The sequence below is a fragment of the Megalops cyprinoides genome, chromosome 10 (assembly GCF_013368585.1).
Source record: "Megalops cyprinoides isolate fMegCyp1 chromosome 10, fMegCyp1.pri, whole genome shotgun sequence".
NCBI classification, from domain to species: Eukaryota; Metazoa; Chordata; class Actinopteri; order Elopiformes; family Megalopidae; genus Megalops; species Megalops cyprinoides.
Window position 1 is genome coordinate 19,517,921 of NC_050592.1, and position 18,349 is coordinate 19,536,269.

General features: G+C 43.0%; 2 protein-coding genes across 3 annotated transcripts in view; both read left to right on the top strand.

Moving 5' to 3' along the window:
- The first annotated feature begins 80 nt into the window (after nucleotides 1-80).
- On the top strand, nucleotides 81-16,447 carry phf20l1 (PHD finger protein 20 like 1). Of its 2 annotated transcripts, XM_036538009.1 has the most exons (24): nucleotides 81-596; nucleotides 1,705-1,834; nucleotides 1,976-2,147; nucleotides 2,457-2,552; nucleotides 3,549-3,633; nucleotides 3,882-3,970; nucleotides 4,146-4,305; nucleotides 6,658-6,795; nucleotides 6,887-6,966; nucleotides 7,544-7,811; nucleotides 8,084-8,257; nucleotides 9,139-9,312; nucleotides 9,733-9,792; nucleotides 10,458-10,748; nucleotides 11,281-11,499; nucleotides 11,661-11,714; nucleotides 11,804-11,911; nucleotides 12,149-12,298; nucleotides 13,041-13,222; nucleotides 13,545-13,644; nucleotides 14,251-14,446; nucleotides 14,990-15,305; nucleotides 15,519-15,681; nucleotides 16,305-16,447. In XM_036538009.1, the coding sequence occupies exons 2-24, from the start codon at nucleotides 1,752-1,754 to the stop codon at nucleotides 16,445-16,447; spliced, it is 3,501 nt and encodes a 1,166-aa protein (XP_036393902.1). In that variant the 5' UTR covers nucleotides 81-596; nucleotides 1,705-1,751. The 2 variants fall into 2 exon arrangements, with proteins under 2 accessions (XP_036393902.1, XP_036393903.1); XM_036538010.1 differs by lacking the exon at nucleotides 2,457-2,552.
- tg (thyroglobulin) overlaps nucleotides 15,951-18,349 on the top strand; it is a 52,838-nt gene continuing 50,439 nt past the window's right edge. Inside the window, exon 1 of the mRNA XM_036538008.1 lies at nucleotides 15,951-15,967. Coding sequence (XP_036393901.1) covers nucleotides 15,951-15,967 — 17 coding nt within the window. The remainder of the gene's footprint in view (nucleotides 15,968-18,349) is intronic.

Here is an 18,349-nt window from a genome sequence, read left to right on the forward strand (position 1 = left end):
GTATTGTCAATTACCTAAGTGCTTTTTATCACGAAGTTTGTTTTTGTGAGCTATTTTAAATTAAGGTATTGTAGTGTTCCTGTTAGCTAGAAGTTTGACAAGCTAATATTTTGGGATGATAGACAAACCATTATTACAGTCTACACATGATTGACCCCCACACATAATTACATCTTTGAATCGCCCTTCAAAAGTAGATAAAGGCAGTTTGTGAATAAGAAACCACAGCTGCTAATAATGTTATGGAGCTGAGAAAGGACCCTACACATTTAACAGACAAGTGGAATGAAAGTGAGTGACTGTAAATATAGATGTCCAACAAGAAAATATTATTGTAACCACCTGGTTGGAGGCTTCCATTGGTATGTATTGTAGTTAATGTAACACGGAGAGGGTTTGAAGTCAGAGCTCTCCATTATCACGTGATAATAATGTCTCCTCTGTGAGTGGCTTCAACTTACAGAGGTTACGTAGTTACGTGCTGCTGACGCCTCTGTGTTTGGGTTAGGGGGAGAGGGTTAAAGTATCAGAGAGCAGAAGAATGGAAAGAAGGCAGAGTTTTATAAATAGCAACATTCTTTAATGTGTTTGCAAAGGTAAAACAACTTACTGTTTATCTTATGGAACACACTCCACGCACAATACAAACGTTTGGTTCTGACTGCTGACTGTGCTTACTGTTAATTGCTTTCTGGCCAACCAGCTAGCCATCTAGCTATGTGGCTAGCTAAGTTGAGTTTCTAAAAGCTAGCTACAAGCCAAGTAGCTGGCTGATTGCATACTAGCTAGCTAGCTGTACGATTGGGCCCATGAACCAGCTAGCTGTATTATTGGAATGCATCGAACTGTTTATTTCTCGTTACTGCTTCTTTTCATCTTAATGTAACAGCTATCAGGCTATGTAGCTAGCTAGACAGACAGCTAGTTAGCAACCTGTGAGAAAAGGCACTAGCTAGCTAAATGGCAAACCTAACTTGCTAGCAAGCTAACTAAGAATTCGAATTGAAGTGTTTGCAAACTAGCGAATGCATAAGAAAGCTGAAATAAAAACAAACTTTCTGCACATTGGTGACAAACTAGCGCACTATCTAGCAAGTAAACTGCTAATTTACGCTGTAAATTCTGGCCAATATAACGTTTGTAGTTAGCTACACCAAGAATATTGGCTAGGTGGATACCTAGCTAGCTTCGGACTTCGCTAGCAGGCTATTTTTTTCAAATGTCAAGCGAGACGATTGGATAGGTAAATGAGGAGAAAGCTGCAGTTGCTGGTCAGGTAATCTGCTCAGGAACTAGCTTGCTAGTTCGCTGGCGAGACATGTCAGTAGTCGGTTAACGATAGCCAGTGGTGTTGAAGCTATACACTTCACAACCCATCAGTCTTAATTAACTGGCACTTGGAGCTAGCTAGCTAGATAGCCATGAAGTTTACGTTCAGCAAGGTTGAATAAATTAGACTCCAGTGAAGGGTTTAATATAATGTTCCTTAATGATATTGCAATCCTTAATATTAAGCGAGGAAAGCTTGTGTCAGTTGTCATGTATCTGTCAGTTGTCACGAAGACTGGTTATTACACTGATTAAAATTAAATGACATAGTCAATGTCATTTAATTTTAATGTTAGTAAAGGCTTAGTTTTGTTGTTTTGATGAACATAAAATAGGTAATTTGGCCTGGGTTGTATGTGTTTTTCCCCCTCACAGCCATAGAAAGCAGCAGTCTTGAAAGGCAGGCAGGGTGACGGGTGAAGATGAGCAAGAAGCCCCCAAATCGTCCAGGAATCACATTTGAAGTTGGCGCCAGGGTGGAAGCTCAAGATTACCTACAGAAATGGTGAAAGAAAAAACTTGACTGCTTTGAGTTTTCTCCCCCACGCCCCCTTCATTTTTACATTTTCCATCGGTTATTCTAAGATGATTGTCACCTCATCATTTGTTACTGTCCAGTGAATATTTAAATGTTTAATTTAAACAGGTACCCCTCTCGTATCGAGAAGATCGACTATGATGAGGGGAAGATGCTTGTTCATTTTGACCGTTGGAGCCATCGCTACGACGAGTGGATCTTCTGGGACAGCAACAGACTTCGTCCATTGGAGAGGCCGGCTCTGCGCAAAGAGGGACTAAAGGATGAAGACGAGATGGCTGTAGGTCTTCGTTTTTCCCCTCCCTTGGACCCCCCCAATTCCACATGCCTACATAGCTAAATAACATATACACCAAAAAGAAAAGAAAACCTGCATTGAGAGTATTACAGATGGCAAAACTCCTTTGGAAAAAAACTGTCATGTTATAGGATAAGGCATGCCCAGAATACATTCATGTTCAAGGAACAGCAGATGCTTCACATATTGTTTTGATTTAAAATGAATGCTGTTCAAATAATTCACTTTTGAATTTGTTCCTTGAAGGAATTAACTAATTGTTCATGTATATCTCATAAACGTTTCTGCCAGGAGAGACTCGGCGAGATGAGATCATCTCGCTTTCGTGAGCCTCCTGGATGTACGGAGAGCACAGAGGACCAAACAGAGTTACCACAGTCAAGACAAGTAATATACTTCCATCGCTCTGAAACATTTGTAGTGATTTGGCTGCATTAACTGATAAGCTCACCAGTGTTATGGGACATTATTTGTTTTTCAGGTGTCCAGGGCCACTTACATGTCTTACATGTTGCATATGCATTTGTAAAGCTGAAGTGTTAATGAAGCACTGCAGGTTAAGCACCTTGCCCAAGGGTGCAGCAGTGCCCTACTTGGTATTTGAACCTGCAGCTCCGAATCACAAGTCAGGGTCCATAACCACTTTGCTACATTGCTGCCTAATGCCCATTTAACCTAACATGCATGAAAGGATCATTGTTTCATGACTGTTATTATAATTGTGTTATGCACATCTGGTCATAATACAGTGTAGAGATTCTGCATTATACATAATAATCTATGAAACTGATTGGTGAAAAGGTTTACTTTTGTTTTGGGGGGTACTAAAAACATGTCCAGATATATAGAATCAAAATGACTCACTTGTACCAGATAGTTATTACTGGTACAATTGAGTAATACCACAGGTACAACATACTTGATGTACTCCCAGTGAAAGCTTGAGTGGTCATGTGCATCAGGTTTCCAGGTTTCTAGGATACATCCTATCTCTGTAACAAACAATATATAAGAAATCCATGCTGATTAAATGACTTTAGAGTGGGGACTGGTTTTCATAAATAGCAAAGTGGTAGTTTATTGTGTTAATAATTTGAATTCTGGAATAAACTGACATAGCATCAACAGGTTTTTTAGTGGGAGAATTGTTGGTAACATAGGTGACCCACTATACAAAATTCAAACACATTCAAAAACATGTGAATTAAAGAATCCCTATGGACATGTGTACTGAACAGCAGAGTCAAGAACATGACAAATGTGGTGCCCCAATGTCAAAACACATGTACTGTATGCAGTGCTCCTGCGCCAGAGGCACCTGCTTGTTATGGTCAGTTAGATTCTTGACTGTAAGATTTTTGTGTTTCTGCTTTTTCCATGCAGGACTTGAAGGATGGGGAGGAAGTGCTGGCTCGATGGACAGATTGCCGTTACTACCCTGCTAAGATTGAAACTGTAAACAAAGAAGGTGTGTATCGTGGCTTTGTGTGAACCTACTGAGAATGGATTTAAGGCAAGCAATGGAGAACTAGCCTATGTGTAGAATATTGTAGTCAGGGAGTATTTATAATATGAATAATGACTTGTTTCAATTTCTGTTAGAAGAACTATTTTATACGGAGGGGAGATGGGCTCACTGCTGTTACCTCCAATGTATAGCCTTTTTGCAAAAGAATGCTAAACATACTCTCTCACTCTCTTAATATCACTTTCCAGGTACTTACACAGTGCAATTCTACGATGGTGTTATTCGCTGTGTGAAAAGAATGCATATCAAATCTATGCCAGAAGATGCTAAAGGACAGGTAACTGACTTGTTTTTCAATACAGTGGGTTGAAATAATGTTTTGAGAAGACATAATTGCATGCATATCCTCCTAACATACTCCTTAATCGTATGTTTTTTTTTCTTCTCTCTATAGTTATTATGCATGCAGTGCCGTTCCTTGTTTGACCCAGGAATGCCCTTTGTTTTCCCAGGACTGGATTGCCTTGGTCAAAGCAGCCACGGCTGCTGCTAAAAGCAAAGGAGCCTGCAGACCTCGAACCAGTGCCAACAGCAACAAGGACAAGGAGGCCAGGAGGGCAGGGGCTTCGGACGACGAAGCTGATGAGGACACGGAGGCTGAAGAGGAATCAGGTAATACACAGGGCCCTCCTTTCTCCTGAAGAGAATTCCTCTTCAGCTAGCTTCAAGTGTTGAAACTAACGATGATCAAGTGCAACAAGTGTTCGAAATCGATCAGTTTCAGCCAACATTTTTTTCCCTTAATGTATGTTCTGCAACAGGCAGGTTGATGTAAGAGGCCAAATGGCACGCATCAAACAACACATGCAGTCTGAGACACACGTTGTAAAGCTCTTAATGGTTCCAGGTGAACAGGATGAAGGCCTTTGATCTAGCTCTGTTACTGCATCTTTATTGTGCCATTAATGTTGGTGAGAATCCATCCCAGCACAGCAAAATTTGTCAGCTTCTCAGCAACCAGTAGGCTTGTATTTTTGTGAATTCGCAGATTTTTCAAATTCATGTGATCCTCCCCAAATGAAATCATATAGTATATCTAATATACCTTAAATACTAACCTGTCCAGTAGGACACAGCAGGATACACCTGGGACACCTTGCCACTCTGCATGGTCTCTTTCACTCATTTGTACCAATAGATTGGTGCATCAACATTTGTTATGTTTCCACACCATTTTTGGCACTATTTGCCTCTGAAGGAGGGTGGCTGTAGATACCTTATGACAGTTCTGCTCCTTGCAGCAATGATGATTTCATGTCCGCAGTGTTTCTCTAGTTATTCTGATCATAGCCAAGAGCAGTCTGAGACTCTGAGGCACAGGTGGGTGAAACTTTGGGAAGCTGTTTTACATCAAAAGCTCATGCAGCTGGCTATGCTTTCAGAACTGTTCACACCGGGGCTCTTTCACGGCACAAACCGTCTCATGGTGACACACTTTTGCCTGTTTTTTCTGTCTGCGTACAGTGCAATATCCCTCCAGTTGTAAAGGTCAACCATCTCTGCAAAATCAAACGATACATTGTGTATAATGGACGGAAATTCATAGGGTTAGGGTGAGGATTAATGCTTAAGTTTAATGTTTCCATGTGAAGATTGTCAAGATGTGAGAGGTCAGTAGGCAGTGTTGATCTAGAAGCTGAATTTTGTCTCAGAATTTTGTAGATTGTCCTGCACAGCCAAAAATTTTAGCAGTGTGCACAACTCCTCTGTCTTCATCAGTATAGATTACAGTTTGTCCTGCTTTCAGCTGCAAATCTGCATTGCTTGGACTTACCATTTGCTGTTTGATTTACATTTATTCATTTGGCAGATGCTTTTATCCAAAGCGACTTACATAGGTTACAGTTCTTTACAATGTTATCCATTTATACAGCTGGATATTTACTGAGGCAATTGCGGGTTAAGTACCTTGCCCAAGGGTACAGCAGCAGTGTCCCAGCGGGGATTGAACCGGCAACCTTTCGCTTATGAGTCCTGCTCCTTAACCACTATGCTACACTGCCGTTTGATGCCTTCTTCTCCCCCCACATCTAAAGCAGTGTTGTCAATATTATCGTCAGTGGCCTCGGCTACCTTCTCTGTTCGTGTGTCGGTCAGTTCAGTATCACTTTGAGTCAGTTTGCATTTGCTCTTTCAGTTTCAGTTTTCAGATGTGTCAGCGCTATTTGCAAACGTCACAGAGTTGTATATTAGCTCTGTGGGTTCTAGTGTCGTATATTCAGACATGCCCTGAGAGATTGTCTTGACCAATGCCAGCGCCAGAGCTGTGCCAGTCACCCTGCACTGTTCTCACTGCCCACCTTGTCACTGGTTTCACGCCTCTGCTGCTTCCGGAGGGGAATGTCACATTCTGCTTCTGAGTGTTCTGCTTCTGTGAATGCTGTCTGTGCTGCATGCAAAGCTGAAATGTGTTGTCCCACCCATGTGCTCACTGTGGTGCCCTCTAAAGCCAGTGGGCTATCAGTTAGAACAGAAGGGAGATTTGGGTTCTGTCCAAATAACAAATATGGGCCATAGCCAAAAATATTGTGCTTTGCATTTTCTCCACATTAGACCCCAGCTGAGTGCAATAAGCGTGTAAGTGTCCTTGTTCTTCCACTAAAACCTCTGGCCCTCCCAGCCACAGAGGAGCGCAATAAGTACAGTATATCAGTGTTTAAACTCACAGGAAACATGGGATAGTTGATCATCTGAGCTATAAATGCTGCCCCAAAGCTGACAACAGCAAGTCCCAGTTCCAACTAAAATTTCATGTGCCCCCCCCCCCCCCCCCTCCCCCAAGCATGGTATCCATTACCAAGAATTTCTGAGTGACCATGTGAAACGACAGTTTGACAGGCCCCCCTGGATGGCAGCTGCCAGTGGCCGCTGTGTGGCGTTTAAAGGTGAACTGATCTTGTTTTTATGAACTTGTTTCTCGAATGTTTTGGTCTTGCAATCCTCTCCTCTCCCATGTGTGTTAAGGTGCTGTGGAATCATTCATTGAAGATGAGAAAAAGCCGTCGCCAGAACAGCTTGAAATGGCGAAAACGAAAAGGAAGAAATCGACTAAACCGGGAAGCTCGTTCAGTGCTAAGAAAGCGCGCCTCAGCAAGAATACAGGTACCATGTTCCATTCAAGTGCATCTGCTGCTGCTTTGACTGGAGATTCTTATAAAATGACAATGTAAAGTATCTGTGTTGCAAATTTCAGAATTAGTATCAAAAGCAACAAATGAAGATGAGGGCAACTGCAAGGAAGAGCAGCCTGACCCCCCTGCGACATCTGACGAGGTACACATTCATAGCTGTTACTCTTTACCTCTGCTGAATCACTTAAACAGTACTCATTCATGTCTGATACAGGTTTCCTCTGCTAAATCACTTAAACAATCAAAGAAGTTGAACTGACTTTGTGGATAGTATATTAATGGGACCTTAATATACAGTAGTGTTACAATTAATAAAGGTTGTAACACTACTGTATATTAACATCCCATTAATTAAGCATTGATCAATTGTTTAAACATTAACGTGTTCAGTACGAGATACAAATTTGAATTAGACTTTATTCAGATTCTACAGTAAATGGCCTTTTTTAATTATATGCCATTGAACTCCACTGTGTGTCATATCACGTATGAGTGTTCTTATGAGCAGATTGCTTGATTCTTACGAGTGAAGTATTCCAGTAGCATTTAAGAAATTATTCTCTTCCTGTGTTTTTGATCTTTATATGCGGTTTATTGTTTTGTCAGTGTTATCTATAAACAGAGTGCACTGAATTAAAAATCGTAAGATTTATTTTGTCAGGTAATAATTGTCCAATGTCATGTAACTGTGGCCACCACATTATTCTGAATGTACTCAGGGGCCTTTGGTGGGGAGTGAGGAGCAAGGCACCCCATATGACCCCATCCAGACCCCGTCTGCTCAGAGACGGGCCCCCTCCTTCGCTGGGTCTCACAGCAGGCTGGGAAACAGGCGGCCGAAACCGGACCAGGGGGAGAGCCACAGCAGCCAGAAACAGCCCAGACCCTGCTCCTCTGTCCCGCCCGTAGGAGGGGTCACACTGTTGGCCACAGAATCCACAGCTGCCCCAGTCCCCATGCCCAGCTCTCCTGACATTACCCAGACTGGTGGGTGGAACAGTACTCTATACCCGGCTACGTAAGACCACTTAGGCTGATGGAAATACAGTACATATTACAGAGTATAGACAGGAGACCTGCTCAGATGTCTTTTAAGAACTGATAAAATAATGATCTGTAAAATAGCACTGGGTGTAGTGTATGCCTCTGTGACCTCTCCTATAGTATGTAGACACTTTAAAATTAAATGATTTCTACCTTCATTTTGCCCGATGGAAAGCATATTCGGAAATGAGTCGTGTGCTTGCTCTCATGTGCAGCACTGGCTGTGACAGCGCCCCCCAGCTCCCCCAGGACGTCCGAGCAAAACCATCGCCGAAGACGCTCTCAGCGCCTGGCCACCTTCACCCCAGAGTCCCTCCTAGACCCTGCGTGCACCAGCCCGCTCCCCTCTGAAGGGAAATCACCATATTCGAACCCGGCTGCATCTGAGGGTCAGTCTGCCCTTGGGCCAAGATCCTCAGTGCACACTTTCATAATGTTAAACTGCACCCCAATACTTTCATTTTCCTTCAGTAATCCAATATCACAAATGAAGCATTCACTGCTCACTTGCCAATAGGGTAGCACCACATTATTCTCTTTCCTGTGTCAGAGTGGCGAATTGCCATTGATTACACCCAGTGTGATGCTTTGAGAAAATATAAAAGTGTTTGGCTTGATCTATCAAGTATTTGTATAATTTATATAACAGCTTGTGAAGTTATAATTGCCTTGATAATTGTGTGTGGTTGGTCAAGCTAAATGTGCCCTGAAGTTCAAATAGATTTGTACTTCTGGAAAACCTTTTCAAGTCTGCTTAGAAATACATTAAATGATCAGTACTGTACCTTACAATTATCATGTTAATGAGAACACCCTGAAATTCCTTTTCAGAGCATTGAACTAAAACCTTGTTTTCCCATTTGTGCAATTGACCCTGACCAGCTCAATGCAAGCTAGTACATTTTAGTGATTCTGTCATCCAAGCTAATGTAGCACTGCTAGTTAAACAACAGAGACAAACATGTGTATCCCTTCAGAATGTGTATCTCTTCAGAAATCTATTGTAAGTCAGCTAGCTAACGGGGTACTCTATCAAGACAGCGTTTAGCCAGGCTACAGATTCCAGTACAGGGGAAAGCACTGCTGTTGAACCCTTGGCCTGAGTTCTTTTCCTGGTTTGGTTCAGCAAATATGTGATTGTATAAATATTAAATACTAAAAAGCAAAGCACATAAATAGTGTGAGTGATAATAATAGGATTTGTTGTATGGCTCTTTTGCTTGTCCTCTTTTATACTGTGTGGAAAGTGATTCCTGCATTCTCTCTCCAGTTCAACATGTTGTGGAGAAGTGTGAGTCACCACCCCATCACCTCAGTGCATGTATTCCACCAGCATCGCCACTCCCACTGCCTCAGCCTCCAATCGCAGAGAGAGGCAAACAGACTGACACTGCCTCATCCAACCAGATGGGCGCTGGGGAGAAATCACCCCCACTGGCTGCAGGTAAACATGGGGGAAAGGGGGACCAAGAGTGTCTTCTTCAGGTTGTGGGCTATAGTCTGAAAATAAGGATCAATTTAAAGAATGAACACATGTACCTTTTCCAAATTTACATCACATTGCAGCATGCAAAAAATTTTGTGAATACTTAATTTTTGCGAATGCCAGTGTAATTATTTACTTTTTGTCAGAAGATTGTAATTTGTCACAGCTTCGGTAGTGAATTATTCATTCCCATTTTTGCATTATTCAGTGGTTCAGCGCACATGATTATCAGCCCTTACCACCCTTTAGCACACACCCTTATCACCAGTGACTTGCACATATGTGTGTGTGTGTGTGTGTGTGTAAATTTGGTGATTAATTCATGGCCTGCCCTAGTCAGTGTCACTGACTGACTTCTTTTCTCCCCTCTCAATGCAGCTGCAGGTGTGAAGATCCCAGCCAGGACTCCCAAACCCAACAAACACGCCAGGGAGCCCAGTATGTGCCGCGCTATCACTTCCTCCCTGTGGAAAGCCTTTATCTTGTTTTTTGCTAATCCCATTGCTTAAGCTGCATTGTCAGTTCAGAATGCTTCACATGCAGTTTTTGTAAGAGTGCTGGGCCAAGAAGAGTGAAGAGGGCAGTATGCATGCAGTAAGAAGTGGATCCTTTATTCATTGACAATCTCCTGCTTGAAAAACATTTATACACATATAATAAGCATTTTCCAAATGGCACAAGTCAGCCACAATGAAATAAGTAAAAATGCACAATGCAAAAATTTGCAATGCAAAATTTAAAAGACTTTTCTTAAATTTGTCTTTTTTGAGCTCCATGTTTATCAACAGTAACTTACAAGGCTAATATGGGATAAAATATTCAATATATATCACGGGAGCATAAAGAACAATAATATTAGGAAAGAGTCAGTGAGGGTTACCATTAGTAGGCATTGAGCTGAAAAACTGGAAACTGATGAAAGGGAAAACACTGTATCTCACAGTTGTGCTTTAGAGCAGTGTACTTACATTGAGGATTGAGCATTGAGCCTAACAATGATCCTAGAGCATTACCTTAATCCATGGTGTTCCAAGTAGAGATCCATTAGACCAACCTTAACATACTCTCAGTGACTAACAGCCTCTTTTTTTCCCCACATTCAGTAATTAACACCAAAAGGACGGATGACCCCACATCTCCAAAGGAGCCCCTCTTTGACCTTGACCACAACAAGTTCAAGTGTCAGATTCCGGGCTGCTCCAAGGCCTTCCGCAAGGCCAAGCTGCTGGACTACCACCTCAAGTACTACCACAGTGCAGACAAAGAGGTGGAGTCAGAGATGTGGTCACCTGACCGGGCCGGGCGAACCCGAGCCACATCGGCCTCTGTGCCCAGTAGCACCCTGCTCGAGACCCCTGACAGCAAGAGACGGAGGACTGTCTCCACCTCCTCCTGTACGCAGAGGCGATCTTCATTCCTCTTTTCTGGGGCTCTCTCTGTCACCTGATGTTTATTTGCCAATTTTCACATTAAACAGTACTTTGGAGTTTTTGCACCGATGGCCATCACTCTTGCTAGGTGGTAAATTCTGAGGTTTTACCCATTTGCAGCAAACACAACAAGCAAATAAAACAATGCTTTTTGGCATAGATGGTCGTTTGCAGTGCTTTCCAAAAGTGAGCATGCTTAGCAGAGTTTATACATATTGAGCTGTTTATACATATTTCTTCCACTAACTTTATTGTAAATCTATAGTGTGAAACTACCAATGGAGAGTTTCAACATTGTGAGCCCTGATTGCACAACAAAAAATAATCATCTTTTGAAATGGAAATTGACTTTAGAAAAGATACAGGTTATAGAGGGATCATTGCTCACTTTCCAGAGTTCATTGAGTTTGTATATGTGTATATGAGTTCATTTTCCAAATGAGAGACAGTTTGTTAGCTGATATCCTGCTGTTTTTCTTCCTCCCTCTTCTCCTAGCACTTTCACCTCCAGGCCATGTCATGTCTCTGGACTGTTCAGGGGGCTGCTCCAAACCTCCGAAATTTGGTAAGAAGAAGCGCTCCTCTGCATCGGTCTGTTCAGAGGGCACAGAGATCCCGCTTCCGCTCCCGCTGCAGTCCCGGGACAGGAGCTTCGAGAGTCTGCACGATAAGATCCTGAAGAAAGTCATCGAGAAAGACCCACACCTGGAGCCAGGTGAGTTTCACTCACCACGGAACTAACTGTTGTGATGGTAACTGTGCTTGACCACCACGAGGGTCTTACGAACTGCCCTCTGAGAAGGTCAGCCTTTAGGCTCTTTTTGTTGAATGTTATACATTGTTATATGTTATAATCATTCAACTCATTTTTTTCAGGACTAATCAAGACAGAGAAAAAGATCAAGCTGGAAGACAAATGCCAACTGATGGGTAAGAGAAGCATTTCTGTGATTGTGTTGGTAACATAATTTTTTTGAAAAAATACTGGATTTTATTTATATTGTGTATATTATTTTCAGGGAAGAAGAAAGACAAGGACAAGGAACGGAAAGACAAAAAGGAAAAAGACCCATTTAAAATTAAACAAAAGAAAAAGAAAAAGAAGAAAAAGAAATCCAAACAGCACAGTAAGCTAAAACATTTCTCACCCCAGATACCCACACAATTAGTCAGTCAGTCAGTCAGTGTATGTAGTGTAGAAATTATGACCCTCTGTACTATCACACTCCCTCTGGTCTGTTGTGAAAGAACAAAAAAATCTAATGTACAATGTAGTGTGGTTATGAAGAGAGATACTGATGTGATGTGCCACTTAACTTGCGGAAGTCTGATTGCCTCACCTCTGCTTCTTCCACTCCTCCCAGGTTACTCGGACTTGGAGGACATGTCCCTGGCCTTCCTGGAGAGGTGCTCTTCCAGCAGCCCCTACACCCTACATGGAGGCAGTAGCTCCTCCAAGCACAACACTTTTCAGTACCCCCGGGCCATCCTGTCTGTGGACCTCACTGGAGAGAGTGAGTACACTGCGCTCTACACCCTCTCCAAACACCTGGACTTGTGCTTGCTGTTGGAAAATAAACAGTGATGTCACAGTGAATGGAACCAGTCTCGGCTACTGTTGAACAGTTGCTACAATAAAAGGCACCAGATGCAGAGCCAGATTTTTAATTAAGTTATACTTAGGAGCAAGGCTATAGCTGCAAAGAAAGATGCCCTGTTATCTGCAAATTATCTTCTACCAGTGGATAGCCAACTCTGCTGTAAACAATGTAATATAAACCTGGCTTGGCAATTCTGAACAGCACCACAGGGCTGTTACACAATATGGGCAGCACTACCTGTCAGTTGAGATCAGTTTTGTACTCTGCCTTGTGATTCTGATTTGATACATCTTGGCAAGATGAACTATTCATTCTCGCATTGGAAACCATTTGTGTGGTATAGATTGAAGCTTCTAAAAATAACAACAGGCATTTTGAGGACCAGGGACTTGTCATTTTTTTGGCATGGTTTGCTGGCATTTTTGCCATTCAATGGTGAAGCAAAGGTACTGGTATAACTTGGGGGTAGTCATACAGTGAGTGAATGACCCTGCTGTTTCAAGGGCCGTTTCATCTAATCACAACCAAAAAACAGGTGAGAAATTCAGGGTAAATGATTTGAAGAGAACTGAAACTACTCTGAATGTGTGACAGTCCGTAAAGCACGTCTGAAGAGAGGGGTGTGTTTCCTTTGCCTGAATCCTCACGGCCCCAGATCTGTCCGACATCGACTTCCTGGAGGACTCCACCACAGAGAGCCTGCTGCTGAGCGGGGAGGAGTACGGCCAGGACCTGGACTCGCTCACCATGGACGACTTCCAGGAGGAGGACGACGACACCAACGAGATCGTGCGCTGCATCTGCGAGATGGACGAGGAGAACGGCTTTATGATCCAGGTGCGCTTACACGCACCTGCTCCACCAGCGTCCCTCCTCTTGTGTCAGATGATGTAGTGCAGTAAAAGCTGGGAATGCTGTCCTTATTTTTGAATATGCATTGATGCTTTGGCTTTTTATTTAGCAAGAGGGATTTTGCTTTGCATTGCTGTATAAACATACATACCCCCTGTCTGAGCAGTGACCTGCCACACAGTTGACGTGGTAAAGAAGTTGATTCTGAGATAAGGAGCTGTGCCCAAGTCAGAGCTGTGTGTGGGGCATTTTCTGTGTTATTCACCACTGAATCGACGTGCTTTTCTCTTCGACTTTCCTGGGACAGTGTGAAGAGTGTATGTGCTGGCAGCACAGTGTATGTATGGGCCTGTTGGAGGACAGCATTCCTGACCAGTACATCTGCTACATCTGCAGGGACCCACCAAGTGAGAGGGACCCCCAAACACGCACACACGCACACACACACACACACACACACACACACACACACACACACACACACACACACACACACACACACACACACACACATTGAGTCTGGAACAGCTGAAACTGTCACACAATGGCCTGTATATGTGGTTTCATTAATATGGCACTATGAAAGTCTGCCTGAATGCTAGTAGATAGCCTTAAGACCAGTGAAAGAAATACATCTCAGACATTGGGCATCAGCAGCCTACAATGTCAAAGGCTCTGTGAGGAACCAGAGAGGTGTCACATCATGCAAAAAAAAAGAAAAAAAAAACACAAACGGGGAAGGTACCACAACGAATTATCATAGACACTCACAAAAAATGAACGTTAATCAAATTATTTTGTGTTTGAATTTAGTTAACATTGACTAAGCTATGGCATTGCAGCTCAAACAGCTGTTAAAATGAATTCAAGCCAAGGAATTTGAACATACAAGTAAAATTTCACTCTCTAAAATGTATTCACTTTTCACTAATTACACACTGTTTACTTAAATAAATATTTGTGGCTCAAACAGCAATGCTTGTGGCTTAAAGATGCATTTAATTTATTCTCAGGGCAAAGGTGGAGTGCCAAGTATCGCCACGATAAAGACTGGTTGAACAAGGGCCACATGTACGGCTTGTCGTTCCTGTCCGAGAACTACTCCCACCAGAACGCCAAGAAGATCGTCTCCACTCACCAGCTGCTGGCCGACGTGTACAGTGTAAAAAAGGTGCTCCACGGGCTGCAGCTGAAGATGGAGATACTGCAGTGAGTCTGGCTTTGATCACATTTTTCCCCTTTCCCTCAACTTCTGCCTGCTTTTGGTCACACTTTATATCACAAGGCCTTCATAGAGCATACATAGCGCCATCATACATGATTTTCCAACTTGCCATGAACCTGCAATAAAGCATTCATTCAACTGAGGTGCTTTATGATAATGTATAGCCTGGCATGACATTTTTTTTTATTTTCTATGAAGTGATTTGCCACTTTCTGCATGCATGGTTGCATGGTTTCATATCTTACATTGAATATCTTTGTCAGCCATCATCAATACAGCAGTTGTTTATAGATGCTTTATGAAGCTTTATATTACTGCTTATAAAGTAGGAACTGCACTCATGAAGCTGGTATTTGTGCTTATATTCTATATAACTTACATTTACATTGTTTCTGTGAAATACACTGTAACAGTTTTACAAGACTATATCAGATGAACATGTGCTTGCTTTCATGGATGTGTGTATATATGTATTTAGCGAACATCAGATTAATTTCACGTGTGGGACTTGACGTAATTTTCTACAGGAACAAACACAACCCTGACTTGCACTTGTGGGCGCGGTCGTGGGTGAACTCGGACGAGGATCAGCCCATGGGTGGAGTTCCAGACTGCATCCACTTCCAGGAGCACCTGGCTGACCCTCTGAACCAGAACTCCAACCCCGAGGCCTACATCGCAAGCGAGCACAGCTACCAGAAGCCCCCAGGCCTGGGGCTGGACCCCTGGTCCGTGGCCGATCTGCTGAGCTCAGATGGAGAGGATGGCGTGAGGCTGGAGGAGGGGCCTGAGATTGTGGCGGAGACAACCCCCCACACAGCACTTGTACCCAAGGAGGAAGAGGTGAGGGCCAGTCTGTGTCAAGTGGACCAGCTTTTGCTACAGTGATCCAGCAAGGTTACACCCATGTCAGTATAAGGGACTTTTTTATTACACTTGAAGTTTTGGTCTGTTCTGCCTGGTTGGAAATAATTCAGTGTAATGGTTTCACTTAAACTAATAATGGGATCAACCAAATAAAAGAGGGGCATTTGTACACCACCTGTTTTTCAACAGGAGGGCACTGCCATCACTATTGGCTGTCTGAGTGAGTCCCGACCGGACTCGGCTGAACAGGCCAAGAACTGCCTACAGTGGCAGCTCAACCTGCTGACCCACATCGAGGACATTCAGAACCAGGTGGCCAGCAGAATGGACCTCATCGAAAAGGAGCTGGACGGTAACGAACTGCCGCAGTGTCACGCTGTGCTGAGATTACACCCAGGCCTTTACGTAAAGCATTTTGAATATAGTGAACTTGTGCAGCTCTCTGCAGTACCTGGAAAATGGTAGCATGATTCATCAGCCCTGAATGCCGCAGTTTCACCGGTCTCTTTTCCTGCATATACCTAACTTCTAGGACTGTTCACACCAAACTGTGCCGAACCAGGCTGGTGTTGTGGTGTGAAAAGTCCTGAATACCAAATTGTTGCTGGAAGACGGGTTGCAATGTATTCAATGGAAGAGTGTCAAATTTTGACCTTGTTCCATCAGACAATGTGAGAGAGTGCCTCAGTTTTTTTGTCCCAGACAATTGGGTAGACCACAAGGGGGCACTGTAGTGCACTGACCTAACATTATGGGAGAATATAGCAAGAGATAATAGTAAACATAAGAATGCTAACAATAGGATAAACATTTTTGAATTACATTTTCTAAACATTAAAACTGACATTGATTTAATTAAAAGCAGTGCTATGATATAGAATTTAAAAAATGTAAAGCTTTGTATCTCAAAACTTTCTTCCAGAAACGCTGTGGTCAGGTAGTAAAGCCTCTCCCTTTCTCTCTTTCTGTGATCAGTGCTGGAGAGCTGGCTGGACTTCACTGGGGAGCTGGAGCCCCCGGACCCCCTGGCCCGACTGCCCCAGCTCAAGCACAGGATCAAACAGCTCCTGACGGACCTGGGCAAGGTGCAGCAGATGAGCTCCCTGTGTTCCGTCTGAGCCCGCTGGATCGGGCACCGCGGCCTGGGGCTTGCGATGGGGGTTGGGGGTTTGGGGGGGGGGTTGGGGGGCGGGGGGGCACAGCGAGCCCCGCTCTCCTACAGCCAGACACAACTCCCCTCCTCCCCCGTCACTCTGTCACAGCCCCGCCCACAGACCGAGTTTGCTGTGATTGACTGTCAGAGAGGAAGGAGACGTGAGCTTCCTGTTGAGTCCAGAGCGAGGGAGAGGAGGGGGTGCCAGCATGGAAGGATGGCCTCCCGAAAGGACAAAGTCACTGGGAATTCCAAAGGACGAAATGCTAGGAAAGAAAAACGCCCTGTACACAGATTAACAAAGAGACAAAGAGAAATTAGAACTCTGGTAGCAGATCCAATTGAATGAGGAAACTCCACAAAAAGCTGTATGATGGCGCAAGATTAGCCAAGGGTAATCATATAATATAGTAATATATAATCAAATAATATTAATGTCACCACAAATCAGTCACCATAGTTTTATGTATGCAAGGAAGAACTGTTTGTATCCTTTGGTTGTCTTATAGTGAGAACTACAGATCACAGTACTGTAAACTCAGTAGACTAAGAGAGAGATCTCAGCAGAGAGGCTGGAATTAAACAGTGTTCTGTAACTGACATGTACATTTTGTGCCACAGCCACAGATGTCAGCACTACACTAGGGCCACATGTTTAATTTGTCCTGCTGTCTGGGAGGAGGGTTGGCAAAATTTGCTTTGCATAATTTGTAAAGGAGAGGTTTGTGACCTGAGGTCAACTGCCACAAATGAAAGTGTTTTGTGTGTGTGCGTGCATGTGTGTGAATGTGTTTGGAAACCACCCCGCTGCCACCCCCCAATGTTCTGCCATTCTGAGGTTGTATAGAAAATCTTTGTTGGAAATAATATAATATGAATTCTAAAGTTGAGAATGACTTCAGCTGTTTCCCTTTTAGACTGAGGTAACTTGGTCCTGTAAGCTCACACATCTGTTTCTTTGCAAGCCTCTTCCAGAAAGGAGGATTTATTCTTAAGTGCATTTGGGACACGATTCTGCGTTGGTAATCATTTTGCTGTTCACGAGTGGTTGTTCCTGTCCTGTGCCAATTATACCAGACTCAAAAAGCTTTACAATGCCAGTGTTCTTATGTGGGTTGAAGTGAGGATAGATATTGGGAGGAAAATGCTGTGCGGTTTTTAATATGTCATATGTGGATATGCTAATCAAAGGATGAACCCAGCTTGCACCCAGCTTGCAGTTCAGCAAAGATCCTCACCGCAACAAGATTTAGTTTTGGTACACGTGGAGTCTTGAACCGACTGGAGCAGGTTGGTTGTGTCTCTGCCCATCTGATTTTGGTCAGGCTGTTTCATGCTTGCTGACTGTTTCACACCGATACAGTATACCACTGCCCCTGTTCTCCCACTGGTTCACACGCAGAATGACAGTCTAGCCGCTAGAGGCTATTTGCAAGCTGGATGTAAATAAAATAAAAAAAAACATGTTGAAGTTTTGAACAATGTATGTACAGTTTTTATAACTGTAAAGCTAATAAAAAAAAGTCAAACGGAGGCATATGATGAGAAAATATACTTGAAGAAAATGCCTATGTTTATTCATGCATTTCTAGTCATCTGTATAAAGTGTGTTTTAGAACTGGTAGGTTATAAAACTTGAAGTTGATTTTCATTTGCATATACCAGCTGTACATTAAGAATTTATTTAAAAAAAAACTACAAAACGGACTGTTTATGTAATTTACTATATGTAAAACTGTTCATTAAAATATTCATTATATTTAACGTCTACATCTTTTTACTGTTTTAACAAAATGTGATCTTGTCTCCTGATGGGGGACACTGCTGTAATAGATACTTTCAGGCAAGACATTAAACTAAGGTTCAC